The sequence below is a fragment of the Atta colombica genome, unplaced genomic scaffold (assembly GCF_001594045.1).
Source record: "Atta colombica isolate Treedump-2 unplaced genomic scaffold, Acol1.0 scaffold11, whole genome shotgun sequence".
Taxonomy (NCBI): domain Eukaryota; kingdom Metazoa; phylum Arthropoda; class Insecta; order Hymenoptera; family Formicidae; genus Atta; species Atta colombica.
Window position 1 is genome coordinate 877,753 of NW_017259195.1, and position 27,739 is coordinate 905,491.

General features: G+C 32.3%; 1 protein-coding gene across 2 annotated transcripts in view; it reads left to right on the top strand.

Annotated features, from left to right (window-relative positions):
- Positions 1 to 27,576, top strand: part of LOC108693818 (midnolin-A-like) — a 52,962-nt gene extending 25,386 nt beyond the window's left edge. The window contains exons 2-5 of one of the 2 annotated variants that reach the window (XM_018202969.1): positions 7,695 to 7,782; positions 24,226 to 25,377; positions 26,255 to 26,594; positions 26,847 to 27,576. In XM_018202969.1, coding sequence (XP_018058458.1) covers positions 7,695 to 7,782; positions 24,226 to 25,377; positions 26,255 to 26,594; positions 26,847 to 27,115 — 1,849 coding nt within the window. In that variant the 3' untranslated portion in view covers positions 27,116 to 27,576. The remainder of the gene's footprint in view (positions 1 to 7,694; positions 7,783 to 24,225; positions 25,378 to 26,254; positions 26,595 to 26,846) is intronic. The other variant, XM_018202970.1, reaches the window with a different exon arrangement.
- The last annotated feature ends 163 nt before the right edge of the window (positions 27,577 to 27,739 follow it).

Below are 27,739 nucleotides of genomic sequence, written 5' to 3' on the forward strand. Positions count from 1 at the left end.
ATCAATCTTGAGCAACACTCACTTTGCGGATACACCCAAGTCAATATCAATTGAACGATCTCGTGATCGATGCAAGATGCATATTCGCCAAGGCCGCGGAGTTTCGCCTTTTTCCATTCCCTCTCGACTCTTATTTTCCGATCGGCTCTTGTACGTCAATTCTACATACCGCGGTAGCACCGCGGTTTCGCAATGGGAATTATCGTCAATGGCCGCTCGCCATCGAAGGAAAACGACAGTGTCTAGAGACTCCCAACGTGTCGAACACATTGCTCAAATGCAGCCAAGGGTGGGTAGAGCGGGGCGTCGTTACGTGTACAGCGTAATCTCCCGATGCAGTCAGTTGCACGGAATGCAGAAACTTAACGAGAGCGTTGGATCATTCATCGAACGGATGATATCCTGTTTTCGTCAACGATACTTGAGATCTATTTTCTGTAGCTGAACTACTGTACACTTTTAGAACTTAAAGTGAAATTGATATATTGTTGGATATTTGGCGAAAGTGAGAAAGAAAGTTCTAGTACAGTCTAGTGCAGGAATATATAAAAACGAATCTTTGAATTTTTAGTATTTATCGTTTGTATTTAACGCTGAATTTTACGTAGAAAAGATTTCAGAAAGGACTTTATATGTTAACTTCTAAGTAGGTAGGAATAGCAGCCCCAATATCCAAAGTTTAATTTTCTTTAAATCTTTGTTGTTAAAAAGGAAAAATAAAAAATATTTCCCAGATGCCTAGAAATTTCAAAGTTCATTATTTTTACATTCCTTTATCTCATAGAGTATAACTAAATTTAATTAAACTATAACATTAGCAAATTATTAGATATTAAAGGAACAATAACAATTCAATTCTTTTAGAAAAATAACGTGTTATTATTTTTAACTTTCAAGTGTATTAAACATGAAGCTATATTTCTAAGATTAATTTCAAAGTAAATGACATCCATAAACATAGACATTCCCAAAGTAAATAATAAACTAAATTTGACTCAATTTTAATACATTTTCTTGAGTTAAATTGTTTGTAAACCCCATTTAGTTAAATTAATAATACATAAAAACAGTGACGATCTATGAAAATGATTAAAGATAATTCAAATTGGACATTATTTGACATTATGAATTTAACAGGGTAAAAAATATAATTATAAAGTCGGAAATTAAAAAAAATTGTTCTGATTACTCTTCTACCAACTTGTGTATTTTTAGACCACCTATCTATTTCAAAGTTAAAAGAAGCAATTTAAAACAGTGAAAACAAACATCGAGATATTTAAATTCACAACAAAATGTTTCACCTCAAGTTTGTAAATACAGCAGATAATATTTCGACAATTGAAATATTATTTGATCTTGTGCTATCAGCCTGGTATTCATCGACAGTTATTTGGCTTCCGCTTGCCTTGTTGTTCAAGTTACCGTTTTGCACGTCACCAGTAAATATAGTAAATATCTGATGAATAAACGAACGCTGAATAAATGACCGCTCCGCACGCGGGAACTGCGGGGGAATAAGGGAGTGGAAGATAAAGAGGGGGCAAAACACGACTGAGATACGCTCAGACTTTTTACCTGGTCGAGGTCCGAGGACTGAGGAGTACGAACACTACGAACGTACAGATTCGGCCATTCGTCAAGGCCCGAGATAATGACGGGGCTTTTGGCACTCGAGGAATGGCCTAAGGGTGCAATAACCTGGGTGCGCGACGCATGTACCATTCATGGGACATTCTGGCATCAGGCATCGGTGGTCGCCCGTTGTCGTCTTTGTCCTTCACTTTGGTTTATATCTGAAATCTGAACGGTGTGCAGCACATTCTTCACGCTTTCGTCGATGACGTTAGAGACATAGCGAATCGCATGGTCGCGTTAAAAAGGAAAAATAAAAAATATTTTCCAGAAGTTTCAAAGTTAAGTTTACATTCCTTTATCTCATAAGGGTATAACTAATGTAAATTTAATTAAACTGTAACATTAGCAAACTATTAGATATTAAAAAAACAATAACAATTGAATTCCTTCAGAAAAATAACGTGTTATTATTTGTAACGTTAATATTACGCTCTCCGTCTCGCCCCTGTTCTCGGCCCCGACTCATTTTCTGGAATCACATATTGTCCTTTTTATGCGTGAAAAGTACAAAGTAGAGTGATGATTTTTTTCTTTTGGCAAAATCAATGAAATGAAATCATCCGGTTTTAGAAAGAAGGTGGGCTCGAGATCGAAAGTGACTCAAAACTAATTGGATGAATTCTAAAGCACTATAAATGTAGTAAGCCTTGAACCTTAACAAATTGATGAATCATAGTTGAATGTGAGAAGAATAATCGTTTATGATTGGTCAGTTTCTGGTTTAAGACTTACTACAAGTCTTAAAGCCAGTTTTTCATTATTTGGTTAACTTGTGGTTTAGACTTAATCTCACGTAACTTTATAATAATGTAAAAATTGTATTTTTCTAGCTGTGATTAATTATCAAACTAATAGTTTTGTAGCGTGTGGTAACTTTAAACATTATTCTCTATAAAATCATTAATTTAGTGATTAATCATAGCTAAAAAAAAAACACAATTTTTACATTTCTAAATGGCATGTGGTACAAAATTATTCTGCTCATTTGGTCTTGCTAGCTTGACAGAGATAATTTTAATAGCACTCACGCTGATTAGAATCAAGCGTAAATCGGAGTAACATTGCCTTATTTATATACGGCAAGGTCTCGTTTCTTCGATCGGTCCAACGAGCGACGGTCGCCAATGGAAATGGGGTTTGCGATATCCGGCGACGTTACCGGGAGTTGTGCGGTTTAATCTTCTAGGTCGGTGTTTTCTTATCGGTTTTTTTTTTTTTACGTGCCACAAGTCCAAGCACAATCACGATCGCATTATCGCGGCACCGTCAAGCCGAGGCCGTGGATTTGTATCATGACTCGCGTTATTGTCTTGTTGCATGCGCGCTTACATATACTATCGCGTTATAATCATTCATAGTATCATGTCGGCCGATACCGGAAGCTATCATTGTATATCATAATAGCTGCAATCCCGCGCTCGGTGAAATTTCAGACACACCGAAAATGATGAATTGAAGGCTATTCATAGTCCATTCTTATTTCAAAATCATCATTAAGTAATATTTTAAAATGTTAATATTGCTCCGTGATTGACATTTGTGACATCTTAAGATTGTACTTAAGACGATTTTAAATATAAAAATTGATTAGGAATACCGACCGAGTTGAAGTTAGTCAAATCGCTCTGATGGCTAACTGGTCGATAATGAGATATTTTTAGCCACGTCACTGCGTTAATTTTCTTTTTATAAGAATAAAAAAATCTTAGCGTAAAAGGAACAGAAGTGGTATAGGTTTGAAATAGACAAAAAAATAAGTTATTTATAGTTAGCTTTTATTTATGTTAAATTAAACGTGATGTATACAATAGATTATTATGTTTGGCTTAATTATATCTTACAGCGTTAAAATTAAACAATGTACAGATACGCAGACCAAAATGGGATGAGAAAGTTCCGTTTCAATCTGACCGCACAAAGGATAATATTAGAGATAAGAATCGATTTTATAACATTGCCCCATTTTCCGTAATAGTTAGCCCATTTTGTTGTCTGCCTTCCTTAGAAAAAAAAAAAAAAATGATAGCGCTCAGAACTTCTGTGCTTCCGCTCGTTGCTCGAGCGCGGCCTTTTATCACGCGCGTTTACACGCACGCGTGTTTATTTCGGTCGATTTCCGCTCCGCGGTAGCGGTTGCATCAGCGGCCTCGCGATAGCGGCGTGCGTGCGAACCGGGTCGCGGTGGACTTTGTCAGAAATACAAAACGCAAAGTTCAGCGAAATGTTCTTTTCTTGACATGACTACTTTGAAAAAAAATACTAAATTTTAATAAATATTTGTTTGCGAATAGTTCTATATAAATATTTATTAAATGTAAATATTAGGTGAGGGAAAAAGTTCGTGTTTTTTTAATGCCATCTAACGAGAAAAACGCCACGAACTTTTTCCCGTATATCCATATACCTAATATGTAGGTATTTTTTTATACAAAACAATTAATCTGATTTAATTATCATTTTTTATTGACTAAATGTTTATTTACTCTAAGTTGATATTTACTTAGATCTTTTTAGAGAAATACAGTAAAAAGTGCAGTATTATTTTACATGCTGGTCTAATAATAACTTTCCCTTCAAATATTATCGTTTTGTGAATCTTTCTAACGTTTTACTGATTATGATTCTTTCATATTTTATTATGTTTTTAATCTCTTAGTTCTCGTAATTTTGTGACTGAAGATGATTAATTATAAGCCAAGTCGAAACTTCCCATACATTGTACATTAGTAAAAAATTAGTTTTAATTTTTACTTCTTGTCAACAATAATTTTTAATGTAATAATAAATTTAAATAAACCTAATTATTTTTACTCCTGTACTAACTTCTATCATCACTTTTATTATTTTCCATTCTTCTTTTTTTTCTTTCTTTTTTCTTTTTTTTTTTTTCATCATCATTGTCTTGATATTTTCTATGAGTTATGTCATTTTAGTCTTCTTCTATTAGTAGCCGTATAGAATCTTGTTAGCAACTTGAGTTTTTAACCTTCAATATGGACTTTATATTGTTACGAACTATGTACTATATAAAAATCTGAAAAAATTCTTATAAAAGCTCTAACTTTTACTGTAACAGTTTTTAGTATTATAGAAATCGGATTCTATTTTACTTATTTTTTTTTTATAGATTTAACTCTGGAATGCTGCTGTAAGTGGATTTTCACCATCCACTTTTTGAGTTTAATAACTTTTGGTATTAAATTTTTAATAACTTAAAATTTAATGTTTGGTTAAAATCAGGATTGAATAAATTAATGTTTTTTTTTAACTGAATAAAATTAAAATTAATGGCTTTACAAAATTAATAAAGTTAAAAGTTAAAGGAATGAAAAATTAACTTAATGTAAGTTAAGTCAATACTGAATTAACTTAAATTTAAAAAAAAGTTAATTTTGAAAAAAAATTATTTTTTAGATCAAAATATACTAATTTTTCTTAAAATGAGATTAAATAACTATAATATAGATTATTAAGTAAATTAAATTTTTAATTTTTTTATTTATATGTGATGTAACATATAACTATATAACTATATAAGTTATATAACATTTAAAAAACAGCCAGCACATAGAGAAGATACAAGATCAGTGATTTTTGAATAAGTCTCAAGCCATAAAAAATTGACCAATTACAATCGAATGCGAGAAGAATATTTGACTAATTGGTCAATTTCTTATGACTCAAGACTTAAAATGCCATTGTAGATCTGGACTAAGACTTATGGCATAACCGCATAAATAATCAGAAGGCTGCATTAGCATCTTAAGAAATTACTTAAGATGGTATTAAAATATGAACAAATTATGAATATACGTCCTTAGTCTTATTATATCTTATTATTTTTCTAAGATATTTAAAAGAGATAAAAAAATTTTTTAACTTAAAAAAAAGTTAACGTTTAAAAATAATTTAGTTAAGTTAAAATTTAATGTATTTAAAATTAATTAAGTTAAGTTAAAAATTATTAACTTTTTAACTTTTAACTAATTACTACCCTGGTTAAAATTAAACATTTAATAAGATTATTTAATGTTAGAAGTTATTTTTTATATTAAAAATATAATATTAATTCAGTTATTCTAACATCTTTTGCTACCTAATAAAGTGCATTTAAAAAATATTAAAAAATTCTTATTTATTTTCAGAGTTAATGTAAGAAAAATATGAGTAGCAGTATAGGATCAAATTTATCTATTAAAACTTATTCACAATATACACTATACTTTCAAAGTCCAACTTGGCCGGCGGAAGATTAAAGTTGATGCAATCATGTGAAGCGGACAAAGGCCTCGTGGACATTAAAAATATCGCATACGAAAATATTACAGTACATTGTTAGATATCAAAGGAACAATGTATGTAGAAACAAATAATTTCATTCATTAGATTAAATAACATTTTGTTAAAAAAAAGTGTATGAGTGAAAATTTATCAATATTTCAGAGTTAAATTTAGAAAAAATAAATAAAATACAATCCGTCTTCTATGTGTGTCAAAATGTAAATTTATTTTTGTTCAATATAAACAACATATTAACGTATACACTTAATAAATGATAAAGTTAATAAACCTAATGAACTTATTAAACTTAGTAAGTAATAATAATAAATACACTTTTTTAATTATTTAACTTTATTGTTTTAATTAAATCAATGACTGAAATGATACAGTGATTAAAAATAACTCAAATTGGGGTATAATTAGGGACATTGGAAATTTAGCAGTATATACATTACATATATTACCTAGATTTTCGTATGCGATATAAATTGAAGAATATAGACCCAGGACTCTCTCCTGCCAGAGACGCCAACTGGAAATCGATATAAATCGCGTGTTTTTCGCACCAACGGTCGCCACTTCAAGAGGCTTCAAAACGAAAGAATGATTTCGTGTCCATCGCGATTTATTTAGAAAGCCAAGGAAAACCGATATATAGATCGAGATGTTATGCCGAGGCGAGGCAAAGCGATCGCGACCCAATTCTGTCCACTGTTGCATATAAGTATTTTTCATCGACTGCCACACGACTCCCTTCTCTCTAGCCTGTCCATCGAATCGCTTTCTTCCATCATGTCACTTTTCGAAGTGCCAAACTGCGACAGCTCTCGTTTAACACTCGCTCGAATGAGATATTTCCAACTGGCGCCGATCTTTTTGGCTCTATCTATATTGTGAGTTTCGGCCTCTCTTCTAAGAATGGTTCACAGATGCGATGAGAAACTCTTTCGTGAGAGAACCGTAACGATTTTACGGAACGAATGCTTTCGTTATATTGCAGTGAGTATAATGAAACCAGTTTCTTAAATAAATTCTACGGAGCCTTTTAAAACTGGCTTTGAACAACTTGCGTAAAAGCAAACTTTGATCACTAGCGATTAACTATGAATAATGTTATTATATACATGGAAATTTTATTAATATATAGACAGCTCTTCATTTTATACGTTTTGAAGAATCGGAAGCTAGTATTTTTAATTATAAGTGGAAATCAGATCAATAATAAATCAAAAGAAATAATTCTATCCCTAGAGAAAGGGATTTCTTCAATTAAAAAATGTTTAAATCAAAGAAATTTTTTCTTTAATCGTATAGCAAAGAAACATTTCTTTGAATCGAAGAAACCTTTCTCTGAATGTAATTTTGATCGAAATTTAATAATATTCATATGCAAATATATTTTTCAATTTCATAAACTGCAGATTTGAAACGTAAACATAAACTGAAGTTGAAATATTAATATCTATATATATATAAATTATAGATTGATTGATAGATTGAATTTAATATTTTTCCAAAGAGAAAATAACCTCTAAAGGAAAGTATATCTATTGCTTCTAATGCATTATTAAATTCTATTCATCTAGCATGTCGTTAAAGATTCAATCTATTTATGTGATAATTGTCAATGATTCTTAGACAAGTATCTTTCCTAAAGCTCTATGGTATAATAATTCTACGATAAACAGCTTTAGCGTACATTTTAAATAATAAGATATTATCTAACTTTTATCAAACAAACACACTAACCATCTTTATCGATATTCTTGTTTCAGGCAACTGCGCGAAGGAACGCTCGCGGAAAACGGCCTACAGAACGACAGTCGGCTAACGTTACTGCCAAGCGTGGAAACCGGATTGTTGGTAAGTTGAACTCTCGTGTCCTGCACTCATATCCTGATGGATATTAATCAAGTCGACCTACGGCGCACTTCGACGCCGTAATGAATACTTATCAGCACGATTTTTATCTTCGTCGCTGCGAAAAATACATCACCAGCTTGTGTGCAAGGCTTGGTAAATTCGATCTGCTCCTCTTTCTTTTTTAATATCAAAGAGAAATATTTTTTGTGCGTATGTGTGTGTTCGTGTGATTATTAGGAATTATATTTTATTTATCCTGTTAAACATACATTCCAGGCCAAAATTTAGAAACATTTTTTTTTTAAATGACATATTTTGGAATTACTTATTCAAGTGTAAAAATGTTTTTTTTAACAATAATTCTTTAGACCTAGTAACTTATTGAATTTGAAGAATTATTGTTAAAAAACATTGTTATTGGATATTTGAATAAATATAATCCAACACGAAAAGATAGTTTTGCTATCACAACATGCCTAAAAATTTCACTACAGATATGAAAATAATTTCATTGGATATTTAAACTGCAGGTTGCGAAAATGTTAAAACTTTTTACAGCATTACTCATGCTTGAGTTTTTTCCTACATAGTTATTTTAATGGTTTAATAATGTTATTTTCAGATCTACATTTACTTAAATTTTTACAAACAGCAAAATCATTGTTTTTTTCGTGCAAAAATTTCATCTATTTAAAAGTATTTCCAAACTTTTGATTTATGAAACGTATAAAACAGAGATATGATGGACTGATTTCTCAAATTCTTACTGCCAGATTTATCCAATAGAAATGAAAGAGATTCAGGTTCAGGCTTCCATCTGCCGTCTCGACAAGTGCAGTTTCCAGCTGGTGTTCGCATGGAATACGCCGTCGTCTGGTTTTTCCGTCGCGACCGCGATTGCAACCCGGATTCTCGCGCACTTGGCGAGACACCGAGTCCCCGTCCTGGAACGGTTCCTCGCTCCGGCGCGGCGTGGAGGACGCCGGTGACTCGGGCAACGAGGAGTACACGGAGGTGCGGACAAACGCCGTTAACTCTCCGGCGTTCGCGTGTATATCGCCGGGTCACTTGGTTTCTCGGTCATATCGTCCCCGACACCTTTATCCCTCGATAGCAGATGGATCCGACCTGCTATCGCGATCAACGTATACCTACCTTGTCCCTTGGCCCTTCGTGTCAAGATAGTTAAAGATCTTGCTGATCTTTAAACGAAACTGCCTTTAAACATTTTGCTTTTTATTTCGATGTTATTTAACGAAAATTTAACGCTGGATCGTAACTGATCCACATGTGAATCGTGATTATTATATTAAAGTTTGAAAAATATGCTACAGATTATATTATTTTTATGTATGCCGAAAGCTCATTCAATTATTTCGTATCTTATACTACATATAATATAATATAATTGTATATAAAAAATATGAGTATGAATTTAACATTATGGTTTAAACCTCATGATATTAAATATATCTATATTTTTTAGTGTATATTATTATTTTCGATGCAAATGCTAGAGTTTATCTTGTTTTATCAATGAAATGTGATTAATTTTTTCATTCACCAATTTCGTAATTATTTTTACAGATTTAAAAATCTTTTTCCAGAATTAAAATACAGTCAACAATTTCAAAACGTAAAAGAATTAAAAAATTATAATTTTATTATCGCTTCTATGATCGATTCGTGACAACATTTATATAAAGACATTAAAAAATTTCAGACTTTAAAAATTTATATAAATTAATTTAATTTAATTTTTCATACCATACTGAAAAAAATATAGTCAATTTTAATAAATATTTAGTTGAAAACTGCTAATTAAATATTTATTAAATATAAAGATATATTTATTTGATACAAGAAATGTTAATTTGATTTAACAATCATTTTTTTTTATTGAACAAATATTTACTTACTGTAAGTAAATGTTTAGTTGGCAGTATTGAACTAAATATTTATTAAAATTAACTATATTTTTTTCTCAGTGCACTAATATCATAATTGTACAAATTTACTTTCTGTAGTACGGCAAATGTCGAGTTTATAGAATTATCTCGTCACACTCGCATACGGAACATCTGGCCGTGGAACGATCCGCTACAGAAATCGGAGCGCGTAAACATATGACGCCCAGGCCATATGACTTCGGGCGACTGTAATGTTTCGTAAGGTTTGGCCGAAGTAATGTAACGTAATGTAACGTAACTCTAATTCAACCCTAACCGGTCGCAACACGACATATACAGGTGTTGTTCCGCGTGCAGAACATCAGCCTTTAGGAAACAAGGTGTAGTAACGTCACGGAAATGATTCTCTCCCCTCTCGCTGTGCCGCCGTTTCCGCTTAAGAATCGTAGAGGATATTAGATAGAGCCGGGAAACAAAATAAAACGAAGCTGAACGTAACGCTCGGAACTTCCTCGACACCGTTCGTGAAATCTGAGGAAGAGATGTCCGTCAAGCTCATTCTATATAATTGCGTAAGCATTAGTTGTAATTGCTTGTAAGAATTGATCAATCACAGAATCATCGAATATGAGGAGAATATTACAACATTAATTCGATTATATTCGGTTCAATGGTCAATTCTTATAACTACAATTACACACACAAAAATATTATTGCTATAAGAAAAGTGATTATTCAATTTATTTTCTTCCTTTTAAATAATCTTGAAATTATCTTCAATAAAGAATATTTTCTTAGTAATAATCTTGAAATATACTTATTATAAATTTTATAAAAATTGTAATTAAAGAATTTATTTTTGTTTTTAAAGAATATTATAAAATTGTTCGAAGAAATGAATTTAAAAGCGAATAGAATTTTATTACACTTCAGCGTATTTATTTACAGTCAAGAAGGGAACTTGGTTACATGAAATTCTTAACTCATTCATACATCCATACCTCGTCCGCAAACTGTCACATCTATATTATTATAAAAGTTTTAGACAAATTTTTGTTTATCCCTTTTCTTCCTTACTTGGTTACACCCTCTGACTTCGTAGAAGCGACTTTATATATATTAAGCATATCAAATTTGTTTTAATTTCATAATCTTGAAGTATTAAGCTTACCAGGATTCAGAATATTATAAATAAATTTCATACTTTTGATAAATTTATTACAGATTAGAGATTATATGAATTTTTAAATACTTGAAATAAGTAATTATTACTTGCGTAGCATAGTAAATATTTTTCTTATGTACGCTTAGTACGCAGTTGCAGAATGGGCTTCACATAGCGTTTTTTAATCTTTCTCCATTTATGGTACATTAAATAACGAGCCAAATTTCTCGAAGCATCATTAATTAGGTGTACACGCTTCAGCGCTCAACATATATCTGGCCAGATACCAGAACTAACACGAAAATAAAAAGCAAAGTTCTAAAAATTCATTTATAAGATGAAAAGTAAAATTCTAAACATTTTTTTTTATTTTATTGTTATAAAAATGATTTTGTTGCTTAGTTGCAATGATGATATTATTGATTACAAATAATATAATTGATATAATTTTTACGATTTTAGAAATATTTTTTATCTCGCGTCTCAGTCGCTTTTTCTTTCTAAATTTTTTTTGCCTTTTTTTACCTTCTTTAAAATTTTTATGGCACCTTGGAGACTCTTTATGGCACATTGGCTGAAAAATCTTATAAAGCATCCTTTGCTTTGTCAGGTAATGATACTGATTTAACTATTGACTATTCGGAATCACTTATTTGCTTTGAGACTAACAATGATAACATTATTGCGTGCATGCAAGATTGGTTTATGATAAGTCTGACAAATTACAAAGAGCACGAATGAAAAAGATGTATATATATGAAAGATAAAGCGCCAGCAAAGCTGTTACTGGCTGTTACTGTCATAGACATATAAGATAGACCCAGTATTAGCTATATATACCTGTGTTTGACAGAACTGTACGAGAGGCAATTTATCCTTTTTTATGCATCTTGACAGTAAATCTACTTTAGTAACACTCAAGAATTAGGCTCGACGCGTTTTTGTATGAAATGAACGAATCTGGCAAAAAAGTAACGTTGAATGACTATTCAGATTAGAAAATCTATGATATTAATGGCATAGAGGGACATGAGAACATGTAAAAGGCTGGAATAAATATTCTGCTTTAATTTCATCAAAATTGGCGAGAAAGATGGAATTCTTGAGTATTACCCTTACTTTTATATCTTATTTTATTTTTTCCATAATATAAATGTCAAGATGCAGAGAAGAATAAGTTGCCCCGTTTTTTTTGTCTCTCGCATCGCATTCTGCGAAATCCAGCACATACTGTAGAAAAGTATATGGACGCTGGGTCTATCTTATATGTCTATGGTTATTGTTACAACACTTACTTGTAACAAAAATAAGATTATTAAAGCGCAAAGTAGACAAAACAAAAACATAGATATCATAGAATATAATACCAGACAGATAATTTAGGATAATTTACAACTTATCATTTCTGATAAATTAAATTTCCTGGAAAAGAGAGAGACAGATAGAGAAAGAAAATTAATGAATGAATCTTTATAAGTTTTCTCAACTATTAAAACAAAAAACAACTTTAACAAACAAATGATATATATATATATATACTTTTAACATTCGCTTAAAGCTCAAGTCTCTCACACTTTTGTCTCATATCGTAAGAGAGAGAGAAAAAAAGGGGGGAAGAGAAGGGAGGGAGGGAAGGAAATCGTGAACTTCAACATCTCGTTTGCGAAGAAACTCTCAGTTACGAGCGTTTCTAAGCCTTTCCGGGGGTTAACGGGTTGAAGGCATTAGGGGAAGGGACCCGAACGGGCTTTCTCTCTTTTCTCCCGAGTCTGAAATTGACTCCGACCCGGGCTAGCAACAGCGTGCGCGCGCGGGTCCTTATCGCGCCATGCGACCGAGACTTGCTCGCATGGCTGTCAAGGGATCCGGCTCGCTCGGCTCGGTTCTACTCGGCTCTCTCGGTCACCCGCAGTCAATTTTAAAGTCGGCCTCTGTGTTGGCTCGATCTCTATACGTGCCAACCGAGCCTGTATGCGTTGCGTGCGCGTCTCCCTTTCTCTCTCCTGCGCGCCCTCGCCTTCAACCCCCCTCCGTCTCTAGCCGCGATCAGGCCTACAGGGCGTCGCGGAAAAAAAGACACGTCTCGGTGCGTTCCGTAATTATTTCCTGTACGTTTACGTGACGGTTGTACTCGTGAATATTCGTCGGGAAATTAGATTCCCAACTAGATACCCCGTTAAACATTTTTGACAGATGGAATTATTATTTTACGTATCCAGCTAAGCGTATTTTTTACTTTTTTTTTTTTGGTCAAGAATGGCAATCATTTAGCTGAACTTAATAATTATATTATAAATCAGAGTTGCCCTAAAACTGAAATCAGGGAAAAATAAAAAGGAATTTTGCAAAATTTTCTAGAAAATTATAATTTTTGGCTTTAAAGAAATTTAATATGCGACACACCTACGTCTATTTGGAATACTACCAACTTAACAATTAAATGCAAGCAGTAACATTAATAATAATATTTATACTGCCCTCTCCCCCCTTCTCTCTCTCTCTCTCTCTCTCTCTCTCTCTCTCTCTCTCTATGTTAAAGTACTCTCCACAAAATATTTACGAATTATAAATCAGGATGGAAATATAAAAAATTTCAAAATATTATCAAAGTATCAGGAAAAATCAGGGAAGAGTCAGGGTGAAATTTTTACCTTGACAACCTTGTAAATACACATCTATGAAAAAATATTTTATATTTCGTAGCATTGCAAATGAATCTGGATTCTCCTTTTTTTTTTTTAAATTACGCTGCCTTCGATTCCAATCAACAATCTTTGTTAAGGGAAAATTCGACAATCTTCCGTGAGCGTTTGTGAGTTGCTCCACACGCTCTTTGATACACCCTATAGATAATACTAGTGGGTGGTTTTACGGGGCAGGGGGACGAGGCGAGACCTACGGGCCGGGTTCACACAGCTCGGCTGCGAGAGCGAGCGCCTCGCGATCGAAGAGCAGCGTTTCGTAGCGCGATTTATCTCTGCGCCTTCCTTTTTTCCTCATCCAAGCGCTCGCCCGACGACCTGCCGAGTGAAAGAGAGAAAAAGAGAGAAAGAGAGAACCCGATCGGCTTTTCGGACTTCGTCCGGCGACCAACTCTCGCTTGGCTCGCGAAATCACCGTTAGATGTTGGCAAAATGGCAGAATCCATCTTCCGAAATTCGATTAATTTTGATACTTTTGCTACTTCCAATTGCGACTCGACGCAACTTTTTTACGCGTGGTGGTTTTTCCCATCCATTCGTTATAAGGTTTCAGATTCTTTTTCGATTCTTCGAATATATTTCTATATCGAATTATATATCAGTATAATTGAACTGATGAAAATTCTCATGACGAATCAGATTACAGATGTAACATGGGCGGAAAAAAAAGATTTATTAAAATAATTAAAAACTTCACTGATTCAGCAAATCTGTAACCGTAATATACAAACAGTCAATTTTCTATATTAAAGTATTAACGAAGTTGTACAGCTGTGAATAAAATTATCGATTATCACATTTATTATAATAGCATAACACAACAAACATAATTTTCTATGAAAATTAATTCAATATATAAATTACAATTTTTAACAAAACATGCTAGCATAAAATGACGTGTACTTTTACTGCTGTAATTAAGAAAACTTGTTATATTAACGTCATTAGCAATTTTCATTGTACAATAGTAAGTAAAGAATTAGCTGAATTAGCATATTAATAATTATTTACGTAATTTCTTTGTTGAATTATTATATCTTTTTAGTTATGCTGCGCTACGGAAACGTTCGTATCCGGATGCCTCCCTGTATTATCTTATTCTTGTTTAATCTTAGATAAACAACAAGGATAAAACGATACATGGAGACACTCAGGTAACATTTCCAAACGCACTCTTATAGATGTTGAACTCGTCCAGCAAGCTATAGCTTTGCTAGAACTAGCTAATCTATTTTTTTCCATGAATCTTTCCATATCTATCTTCACTGGCTACGCGTTATTATATGTCGTTAATTTCGTTAATATACGCGTTGTTTTTTGTTAACGCTTTATCATTTTACAATATGCACGTCATCCCTGATTTTTTTTAAGATTTTAATGCTTTTCTGCATGAATAAAAATTTATTATGGCGAGAGAGAAAAATGTGTTAAATGTCACAAGTGCCTTTACCTGTATTTTATTTTGGGAAATATTTGGAGCGCTAACAATCTGTTAATTATCGATGAAAGTATAGTTTTCTAAAATATAATTTTCTAAAATAAGACAAGGACTTTTCTAAACTAAATCTTCATCAAAGCAGACTATCTACCGTGAGTCACTTTTAAATATATCATCATATATATCCACTGTTTGATTTTTTTGAACATAGAATTTCTTTTGACACTTCAAGAATTTAGTTTAAATATCAAAATAGACAAAATGACTGATTTGTAATTTTTTTATATTTCTACAATTTATAACGTTATATTTTTGAAATTTTCCGTAACTTTTGTTACAACATGTAATGATAAAATTAACTCATTAATTTCTCTCATTTCTTAAAAAAAGTTAGACATAGGGTATCTCAAAATTGATGATAAATATTTTAAAAACATTTTTTGTAACATTTTAAAGATGTATCGGATATAGTAACCTGTAAAGAAAATTAAATTTGGAAATGTGTTTAATATTGGGTTGTCCGGAAAGTTCGTGCCGATGTTGAAGAAAAATTGAAACACAGAAAATTTTAATTTAATAAATGTATACTAAAATTTAAATTTTAGTCGGCACGAAGTTTCCGGACAACCCAATACTTACTTCAAATAAGTTCATTTATAAGTTCAAAATATTTAACTATTTTAAATATAATATTTAAATATACAAAATAATTTAAAAATAATTTATGCAAAGCTTCATTGCGAGTCACTGATTAATTATAAAGAAATAGGATAAAGAAATATTTCGTTTATTTACTGGACAACTAGTTTATGCATCGCAATGTAACTCTATACATAAATAATCTTGATTATGTACTTATGTTAAAAAATTGAGATTTTTGTTATTTATTTTATAATATATTTCCATACATTTTTATTAGAGCACAGATTTAAAAAAATACTACTATTTGTTAAAATAATAATAATAACTTGTGCTCCAGATAATAAACGTTATCAAATTCGTCGTGTTATTTTTAAATATGATTTACAATAATTTTTTCATAATTTTGTTATCATTTTAAAAATATGTATTGTAAAATATCCTTAAGACCAAAAGTCTATACGAAAATATCGAGACTATATAGTGTTTTTCATTTTCCAAAAAAATAAAATCAAGAAAAAAAACCTTTTATTTCTTTCCGAAAAAAAATAGAAAAATAAAATAGTTATATTTAGAAATTGATAATAAAGCTGAGATTGTGCGTGCGTGCGTGTGTGAATAAATAATTATTTATTTTTATTGTTGTTTACACTACAGGTATAGATTTTGTGATAACGAGAATAGAACTTTTGTGATATGAGACAAATAAGTCTCATTATATATGAGTTAAACTTTTGTATAATATACAAAGTATAGATTCTTTTCATTACAAGAGATTTTGTACAAATAAAATAAGCCTGTATTATGCTTGAACTAATAATTCTATAGTTGTCTATAAATTTTTCTTTTCTATTCCATAATACAACACATAACTTATTACTACAGAAACTTATTACTACTTTAAGATGCACATGCACAAACAAATTTTCTTTATTCAATAAAAATTTCAGACACAAGAATAAAACAATGGAATTAAAATGGAGCAATGGAATTAAATATATGGAATTAGAAAAATGGATTAGGATGAAAAATCATATTATCTGTTTCTGGCTTTGTTCCTAATAATCCCAACTTCTTCACGGAAAAAAATTAATTGGATGGTACAGCAAATCTATAATTTATTACACGAATTCAACATCAACAGCTAAAAAAATTTGATGGTTTAATAAATCGCTAATGTTATTCAGCTGTCAATTTTGCTATTTTAACATAGAAAATGGACCGTCTATATATTACGACTGTAGATTTGCTGAATCAGTAAAGTTTTCAGCTGTGTGTTTTTCCGTGTTATGTTCAATCTTATATTCCCTATTGTGAGTCCTAACATTATCTGTATTATGTAATACAGATAATGTTAATTGGCTTCTTTTTTTATTAATATTTAATAATTAACAGAAAGAAATTAATTCATAAATTAATAGAAATCTTATAAATGATCACGAACTTTATTATTGAATTACTTACTTATTAGAACATTTAAATGTAAAAGAAAACTTAAAAGTTGCGAAACGTAGTTGCGTTGACGTAGAAGACAATAATGTTGAAGTTATTAAAAGAAAAAAGGCCAATAATGAAAGAATTGAAAAAGAAAAATTATTTTTCTTCCAAATTTCGGAAAATTTTCTTTGGAGCTAAGAACACTAGCTGAGTCTATGATAATTTCCAAATTAAAATTTTAAAAATTACGAATGACTTGGGGGAATGCAGGATTAGAATTTCGCGCACTCAGGAATGGCAAGATGGTCAGTGTGAAGGCGTTGAATTTTGTTTGAATTTTTATTGGGAAGGAATAAAGTTCGAAGAAGTGTGTTATTTGTAATTTTTAAACACTTTTCATTTGAAAACTATCATAGGCATTTTCGTATTAAATTTTTTATCTCAAAATGTCACAAAGAATTTACCTTTATATTTATCATAAGTTTTGGAATACTTTGTATACTTTATTCTACTATATTATATTTTATTCTATATAACATGTGCGTAGAATTATCCATGAGTTGACATCATATTTGATAAAAGGTAATTCTAATATTAAAGACGATAGTTTCCTAAACGCTTTCTAAACCTTCCAGCTGTCTTTGCGTCGTATATGTCGTTTGACTAACTACTTTATCCATGTCTCTGGATTTCCGGCGTTTTGGCTTAAACAGCAAATGAGATTATCGCATTAAGGCGTATATGCACACCCACTTTACGGTAAATTGATTTCGCGGCCGAAGGTGATAGCAAACCAATCGGTGTGTCGGCTATTTCCGTCGGAAATACATCGGCCACTATTAACCGTTGAAATAATTGCATAGAGTTATAGACGGATTATCATCATTTGCTCTCGCGCTGACCCGAGTTTTCCTTTCATTTCTGGAATTTCAAGCGAAATCAGTTAAAAGATGCGTGGCCGGGATATTGAATTGAGCGAATCATTTTTTCTATTTGTATGGATGGAAAGAGAAAAAGCGAAATTAAAATATCTGCGAAAGTATATATCCGAATAAAGTTCAGTTACCGTGTATATATATTTTTGGTGCAACAAAGAGAAAATATTAAAATTCGATAAAGTGATATCCGAGCAAAGATCATGTTACATCGAGTTTTTATTTTTATATGGATATATGAATCTATATATTTTTTTCTTGCTTTTTAACATTTAATTTTATTTTAATTTAGATAGCGGAAAGCGAACAAGTTCATCGTCAATTATGCGATCGACCACGTCAGCGTTCAATTTACTCTTGACCCGTATCGCTTTTATTATCGCTTTCACTCGTTTAGTTTTGTTCGTATCAGCTTTCGAGAAGTTCCAAATGTAGCAGAACGTGTACGTAAAGATCACTTCAGTCTAGTGTAACAATCTAGTAATTGAGTATGCGAATTTTAAGTCTGAGATACAATGAAAAAGCAATGGAAAGCACAAAATCGTGTAATTCTGCAAAAAAAAGTCTGGTTGCATTAATTGATTGAATTCTGATTGAAAATGAACAAATCAGAATTTTTTGATAGAGTTATAAGTAATTCTAATTAAGAATTCTGATTAATATGATCTTCTGATTAATAAGATCTTCTGATTTGTTCATTTTTAATTAGAAATTTTTCTCATTGTAATCTATATGATTTCTAATAGATTAAAGTCTTATTGCCTGTTTCTACACTGCAAAAGATGTGTACTAAATTTTAATAAATATTTATTTGTTATAATACTAATAATACTAATATATAATAATACTAACTATTTACTAAATGTAAAAATATATTTATTTGATATAAAAAAAACCATTAATTTTATTTAAATATTATTTTTTTATTGAAGAATATTTATTTACTTTAAGTAAATATTTAGTTAATATTTAAACAAATATTTATTAAAATTTAGTCAGTTCTTTTCAATGTATTGTTTGTATTTTTCAATTGTGTTTCAGGCCTAACAGTTTTTATTTTTTTTCTGATTGAATCTTTTGTAATTTTATGTATATGGTTGAGATAATCAGAATTTTGGTGTTTTTTGTGAAAAATTTTTTCAATGTGATTTACCTGGTTTTCGATAGGTTGAAATTTTTTATTACCTTTTTCGTATGCTTTCAATTGTGTCTCAGGCTTTTTTATTATCGCTTAAAATTATTAATGTTAAGATTTAACATTAATTTTTTTTTAAGAAATTGTTGGAAAAATGTATTGTACAACTGAGAAAGTCAAGTTTGTACGTACAAAATGATTCTTTCTAGAGAAATTTTAAGAGCGAGTCGGAGCCACTTCGCAATTCTTAAACGGTTCATCGCGATTCACGAGTCCCGCATCCGATCGATCGTTGCCGCACCGAGGAAGTTCGCTGTGGGAGACTCAGGCGAGATTGGGTGCGGGGAGTGAGCCCGATTGGTTAATCGTTTTGCAAGAGCGTTTCTCCGAGCGACGAGATCAGGCTTGGGACACGCTCCGCTCACGAACGATCGAAAGAGCGCCCGATTTCGCGATGGAGACGAAGACGACTTGCGCAGCTTAAAAAATATAAGAATATATATAAATGCACAGTATAATCTTTTTTCTTAAAAGAGATCTTAAAGCTGCTCGAAGAAGAGATAGATTGATCAGTTTGTCAATTTCTGCGAAATTGCTTTTAGAGGTTCTTTGAATGGAATGTATTGTCTATTCAAATAATGTCCGTTTCTAGTAATGCAGAGATTAACTTTAATGTTTAGTTTGACTCATTCTTTTTCTAATTCTTGCATTGAGAAAAATGTCGAGTTGAATTAATTGAAATTATGGAAAATAGACGAATCAAAATTTTCTGTCAAATCTACTAGAATTCTAGTTGAAATAACCAGAATTACAATTGATATAATCAGAATTTTCTAATTCGTCCATATTCAATCAAACATTTTTATCAGTATATTATAGAAATGGAAAAAAATAAAGAGAGAGTTGAACTGAAATTAAAAGTAATTTGATGAAAACGGACATAGATGTTCACCGAGAAAGTTGTAAAATTATATTATACGTTTAAATGTTTTCGTTATATTTATTGTATTTACATTTATATTAAAAATTATAATTGAATATAAATAATGTAAATTTAATTAAAAATTTTTTATGTTTTTATTAATTTTATATGTTTTTGCATTAAAAGATGATATTGAGAAGTTTTCATATAACACGTGTTTTTTTTCGACAAATAAAAAAAAATAAATTTTAAAATGCAGGAGGAAATTCGCGGTAAACAGCGCAGGCATTTCAAGATATGACGATTTGGAACATCTTACATATACATATACATATAACAAAAGTTGGTACGCATGCATATTTCCTGTTTCTCTTTGGCACTGCGAACAACTGATACCGGTATCTCGTCCTTTGCCATGAATAGAGTTTAATGCGACACGTGGAGCAAATGCATCGGTTCGATGGCTCGAGCAGCAAGCGTTTTCGCTTGCAGCCGTTGCAACATCATACAACGATCGCATGTGCAAGCGGCGCAGCGGGGTCGATTTCTTATATTTAGCGTCGGCTAGATTAATAATTTATAGCGTCGCGCACGACATAAGGCGAGTAAATTTAACATTCGCGACTCTCTTCCGCTGTCCACTGATCGCGACTTACGGATATTGACGCAGAGGGGCAGATTCCCGAGATAATTTTGTTCAACTCGTTGTGGAAGCGATAACATTCTGTTTGTCCAGATGCGTGAACGGGCACCCGATTGCATTAAAAACTGTAGATTATTAAGATAGATTATTAAGATAGATTATTAAGATACGCGTGAAGGTCGCATTCTTCTATGTGGCACTTTTACACTGCATTTTTGCCCATTGGTCGTGATAATTAGTAGATTGTTAGTAAAAAGCGGGCTTTGTCCTGTTAAAACTCTTCCTAAATCCTTGTCATTGTTGCGTTAAACGGAATGATCAAAAAACGCGGAAAAAAGACATTTAATTCCGTAAATAGCATTAATCTGATATCACGTACCTTTCTAATTTCCTTTTTTGGAGCATTTTGGGATTACTTTTAATTTCTCTTTCAAAGAGATTCATAGTATTGAAATTGCAAAAAAATATTCATAATAAAGAAAAGAAAATAACAAGAAAATTTTTTTAAATGAGAATTTATCAAAACATAAACAAGAGAATTTAGCAAAAAATAAACATATGCAGAGGCTCTTTTTCGAGTCAATTAAAAATCTATTTAGCTGCCCACGAATTTACTTTAATGTGCACAAATAGGTAAATTCTTCATTTAACTTTAAATAAACTTTATTAAACATTTATTTTAAATAGGATTTTAATATGATATTTAATATCAAGATTTATATATAACCGAAAATTGAAAATATTTTGAGATGTGATCTTTGACATTGATTTGCGTTAATAAAAAATTAATTTCAGAACGGTCTTTAAATTAATTTGCTGAACTGTCTAAAAATTTAGCCAGATCTGAAAATAATTTAAGTGGCCCATCAAAATAATTGGGATAAGTACTACGCCATCAATGTGGATTCTCTAATTAATTCATAACATATTTTTATGCCGAAAAACAAATTGTACAGTGCTTTTGAAAATCTTTTATTTTCGGGATATTACCCGTGAAAAACAATGTGTTCATCTTGCGAGACTAGAATGAGAATTTATATTATTACTTTACTTTTTACGATTATTGGATTACGTTGCCATGGATAGACCACCGATTATCCATCATTGGACTACCTGAGAATCGAATATTAACAATTATACTTCAAAATTGGGTCAAATAATAAGTTTACAGAAAATATAATGTTTATTAAAGTCATTTTTGAAAGAATTCTTATATTTACGTATACAAATTTTAAAATTTATGAACTAAACAATACATATTTTATATAAAATAATTGAAAAAATTATAAAATAAGATAAACATTTAGGTATCAATTGCTTCTTCATATAAAATTGTCTACGTAAAATAACAAAATATAATATAAACTTTATTTAATTAAAATATAATATAAAAAGTATAATATAAAATTTTATAATGAAACATAAAATAGTTATATAATAAAACAAATAATTATACACAGAACTGTCTTATGTTTTATTATTAAATTGGCAAACATTTCTTATAGCTGTAATACTTATTTGTTCCACACAATGTGCTGTGGATATTCAATTATTAGTCCGTTCATGACCTTGCCATGTGATCCATTTATAGAAATGTATCAATTATCATATAATCTATAATCCTGTACGTAAGTGTAAATTGCCGAAAGTAGAGTATCCTATTCTATAAAGAGTGTATATCTTCAACTTTAAGGAAATATTGAGATTAATAAAATATATTTCAATTGAATAGTTTCAATAATTTCTGCAAAATCGGGAAAAATAAGATCAAAATGCACAAAAATATATCTTGCGAAATTACAGCGTCTTTGCTTTTGAAATTACTGCGCCTATCTGAGTAATTAACATAGCGGCTATTTCTTTACTAATTTATAATTTCTCCACCACAAATGGCGCGACGAAATCACGTATAATAATAAAAATATTTAACTAGTCCATCCGTTGGTGGCATACCGATCCATCGATGGCATACTTATCCTACGTAGAATGTTCAGGCTGGTGGCTAGAATGTCAAAAATTTTTTTACAACATTAATTATCATGCTTGAAATTCTTATGTAATTATTTTGATGGTGGTTCAACAAAATTTATATATTATTTCCAGATTTATATTTAACTAAATTCTTTAGATTTTCAACAAAATTGTTCTTTTCAAAATTCATTTCTTTAATAAATTTCCGGTGTAAGTTTCGTTTTATGATGTTTTTATTTATTGACTGCTTTTTTGTTGAAGCTGTAAAGAGAAAGGTCTCTTCATTGGTTTCTTAAAAGAAACGATAGACTTTGCAACACGGTCGTGCGCGATTCCCGCGAAGTCCCGGGACTTTCCTCAGACCGAATCCATGAATCGAATTACCGAATCCGACGATGACCGCGTCCGGCGAAAGGAAGTCCGTTAGGTGTGCATGAGGGATGCCTAACTGTGCTCGAGGGTCTGAGCCTCGATTCCGCGAGGTTTCCTCTCTTCTGCAGGTCTTCTCGCGCCTTCTATCTTGCACCGCGGTCTCATCGATTCGCGCGGTCTCATCTTGTACCGGTATACTATTATTATTCAATCATAAAAAAGGAGGAAAACTACATATTCTGAAAATCGCATCCGAATCAAACGTTATTTCGTGAATATAATCTTAAAACGCTGCAGGGAATTAAGAATGAATATTATTAATGTAAAGCTAAAGATGTAATTACTAAACTAATTGTGGATAAATAAATTGAAAAAATAAACTCTTCATACATAACGCAAGAACTAATTAAATGAAGACTAAGTTTATCTTATATTAGAGTAAGGCTTATCATCATAATGTAATTCCAATTTTTGCTTAATTAGGTGTGTTTCTCTTTATAATCGACAAGTGATAGCGGAAAATTGTGTTATGTATTGAATGCATAAGTGTAGAATTCCCTTATTAATACTAGATATTGTAATCGACATTTCTCTTCATGTTATTATGAACGAGTCACAATTATCAAAATATGGATCTAACACAGTCAAATAATAAACATTGTCCGTTGACAATGAATTTCTTGAAAGAGATTGTACTTTTTTTCTCATCTTAAAATAATATAAATCTTATAATATTATTTTATAGTATTGTAATAATTCTTATACAATATATATTATACAATATATTTATTTTAAATTTAAATAATATACCATATCTTTTTTAGATTGTGTAAAAATTAAGTAAAAAAATGTTGCATAAAAAATTAATTAATACTATAGTACTGTAAGTATTACTGTACAGTGGCATTATTTTACACAGTGCTATAATAATTTTTATAATATACTGTTATTTTGTTGGAAATTTTACCAACTCGTATATATAGTTAGTATATTAATAATTATATTATTTAAAAAATACGCTATAATAAGGTATTACATTGCGTCGCATCGTTTGTTATCTTGAAGACGCAAGTAAGCGATTCTCACATTGATCATACGTCTCTCGATAGCGATATCAAATACACAGTCGAACCGTTTTCATTTCTAAAATAACGATCCTCTCCTATTGTTTCAGGCGCAACGACCGGAGCAGAGCGTAATGCAGGCTTTGGAGAGCCTCAATGATTCACAGGTGAATGACTTCTTGTCCGGCAAGGCACCACTTAATCTTACGATGCGACTAGGCGATCACATGATGTTAATTCAGCTACAGTTGTCTACCGTAACCCCGACATCGCCGACTGCCAGTCAGGCGAGCTCTGCCAACAGTAACGGCCATAGTCATCACAGCAGCAGCAACAGTAGCAACAACGTTGCTAGTTTACCCAATAGTAACAATACCACGAGCATGTCCAATCCGTCTGGCGGTCATTCGTCGTTGCAGACCAGAAGATGCCTGACGGCCAGATCACCGGGAAATATTGTTAAGCCGCAGAACGCTGCCGGGGCACCGGCTGGCAGAACGTCGCATCTAATTAGCAGCCTTGCCAGCGCCCTACACGCAGCCGCGAGCTACAGCAACAGCAGCAGCCTACCTACCGCCAGCATTACCACTACGACCACCAGCCCGGTATGTTCTAGCCGGGTTACAACATCCTCTTCGTCCGTCTCGACGGCGCCAATTAGCCCGGCGCATTCATTGTCGTCGTCCAGCAGCAATTCGGGTCAATCGCAATCTACGCGTGGCAATTCGCATAACGTTCCACCTACGAATGGCAGTTCTTCCAGCGCGTGTCAGCCCTGCCCGCTCTATCACCACCATCATCATCATGGCCATCACCACGGTCATCACCATGGCCATCATCATCACCACCATCATCACCATCATCATCATCATTCGAGGAACAAATCTAGCTTACCCAACCTTTCCACTTCCTCTTCTTCCTCTTCCTTCAGTTCGGGTTCGTCTCCGATTCAGGAGCAGTCTGCCTTGGAGCCGATGTCTTACGACGCGACGCTACCCAGGAAGAAGCTCTGCAGCGGCCACCATCATCATGGCCAGCCATCATCGTCCGTTACCACTAGTGGCATGGACGCCACGAGGAGTCAACACGAGGAATCTAATCCGCAGAGCCCAACATGCACTTCATCGCTGATGCTGGAGCAATCGCCACCCAAGCCCGCCACCCTCGACACTCGAGCGCTCGCCGAGGCATCTCGGAACCTCACTCAGAAGCTGAAGCAGCTCTCCTCTGAGGTACTCACCTCGCGGGTCGACCTCGCAGAGGTATACATTGTTACCGAAGCCAGTTCCCCCTGTGTATCATTATTTGTGATTTATATTCGTGATTGCACGTCGATCAAGGTCCTAAGAGGTGCGCCGTGATTGGTCGCGAATTGAATTGTTTGATCTCTTTTTAAATTGGACAGCTTATTTATTGGATAGAAATTCTTCGATGATACTAAATTTATTTCTCGATTGTATGGATAAAATTAAAAATGAACACTTGCTCACAAAATACTCTCAGGTCCTTAAAATTATCATATTTATATTGTATTTAACTATATTTTATACTAATAACATTTAAATTCTAATGTTCTGTTGTGACAAATGATGTGTGTATTCTTAATTAATATTACGCATTAATACTGATTTTATATTGTACTTTTGAAACATAGTTTTAAGTTTAGCATTACGTGTGTAAAATTTATATTTTGGAACTATATAATTTCATATAAATAAACTTAACATCTCATTATTTAATTACATTTCATGTTCGTAAGCTTAAACAGAGTCTCTATAAGATTAAATTCAATTTTTCCGATAACGTTCCGATTTTCTTAAATAATAACATAACATATACTTACGAATTTTTTATGTAAAATTTTTAAAACATAAATTTTTAAATTTAAAAAATAAGAAACTTGAAAGATATAACAGAGAAGGGAAAGGGGAAGGATATATCAAAACACTAATTTGACAACTTATTTCCGCTTTTAAATACGAAAATAGTATATTTCTAAAGCGATATGTAAATTTTTTTTTCGAAACATTTTATTAGAAAAGTGTTTTGTACGTCATCGTGCATAAATACAAGACAACTAAAGACATATCAATAGATAGAACGTAGAATGTAGAATCTTACGTATCTCTTTAAATTTAGGAGAACGCAAGACGCAGGCAAGGCGCAATAATAGAGAGTATGCATCATCATGGCAAAGGCGTGTATTCCGGCACGTTTAGCGGCACTCTGAACCCAGCCCTCCAGGATAGACACGGTCGGCCGAAGCGGGACATTAGTACCATCATTCACATCCTGAATGACTTGCTCTGCGCGACACCGGCCGCATCCGCAGGCCACTATAGGCATCATCATCATAGGCATTCGCATACTCGCCAGCAATCTTCCTTGATGTCCGCATCTTCCGCGGGCACTACAACTACCGCGAGTGGATCTACTTCGTCGGTCAGCTGTCATGATTCCACACCAGGCTACTCCAGTGGTGTGTATTTATGAATTTATATCGAATAATACTTTTAAATAATAAAACAAAGAAAAATTTTATAATATATTTAATTTTCAATATACTAAAAGAATTAAATTATATATGTTTAATTATTTTTATATTTAATGCCTTGTATTGTAATTATAACATAACATGTCACTATTTTTATTTTAAAAATGTCTAGAAACTTTTATCTTATACCATTAATTTCTATTAATACTAATGCGCTGTGTGATGTTTCGAATATAGAAGAATTATCAAAGGAGAACGAGGCAACGAAGGGCAAGATGCGTCGGCTGCGCTTAGTCATGGAACAACGTCGAGCTAAGAGAAAAGCCAGGCGACAGGCGCGAGCGGCACCGTATACCACACAGTGGGCTGCGATGACTCCCGCCGATCCGAACCACGAGCCGAACACGTCAACTGCGACCTCGAGCACCACCACCACTACTAACAGCGCGGAGCCGCAGAACGAGCCGGAGCTTCAACCGTGTAGCCCCGAACCGGTCGTAGCTTAAATACCACGTCACTAACAGTCAATTCATGGCACAGTAATATCTTCTATATTCGTATACATAGAGTATGATTGTCCGTTTTCGTTTCTACCTATCGCACTGATTTATTCCGAAAGAAGAAAATGCAGAGTCAAACGTGTTCTATCGCGCAGTTACACTCGTTCCTTACAACTCTCGTTCCGCGCAACCAAACGCTGCAAAACGTTTTAAACATTTGATTCGACACTCGTTCTCATTGATACCCCGTACACGGTCTCGATCATTACCGTGAATCCACTGAGTTTCTCTCCGTATTATGCAAGTGTCTCGCTTTCTCCGATTTGCGTTACTTTATGCAAATAGACGTAATCTGCGAGGATTCACTAGCTGATGAATCGAAAGATGAATTCAATCGAACATCCTTTCTTTTTTGTATAGCACTCGAAACTATTTTTTGAATAACATTTTTTTTATATCTTTTTTTTTGGAACATATCATTTTAGAATTCTATTCTTAAAAAGAAATGTGTGTGTGTGTATATATATATATATATACGTATATATATATATATATACACACACACACATTTCTTTTTAAGAATAGAATTCTAAAATGATATGTTCCAAAAAAAAAGATATAAAAAAAATG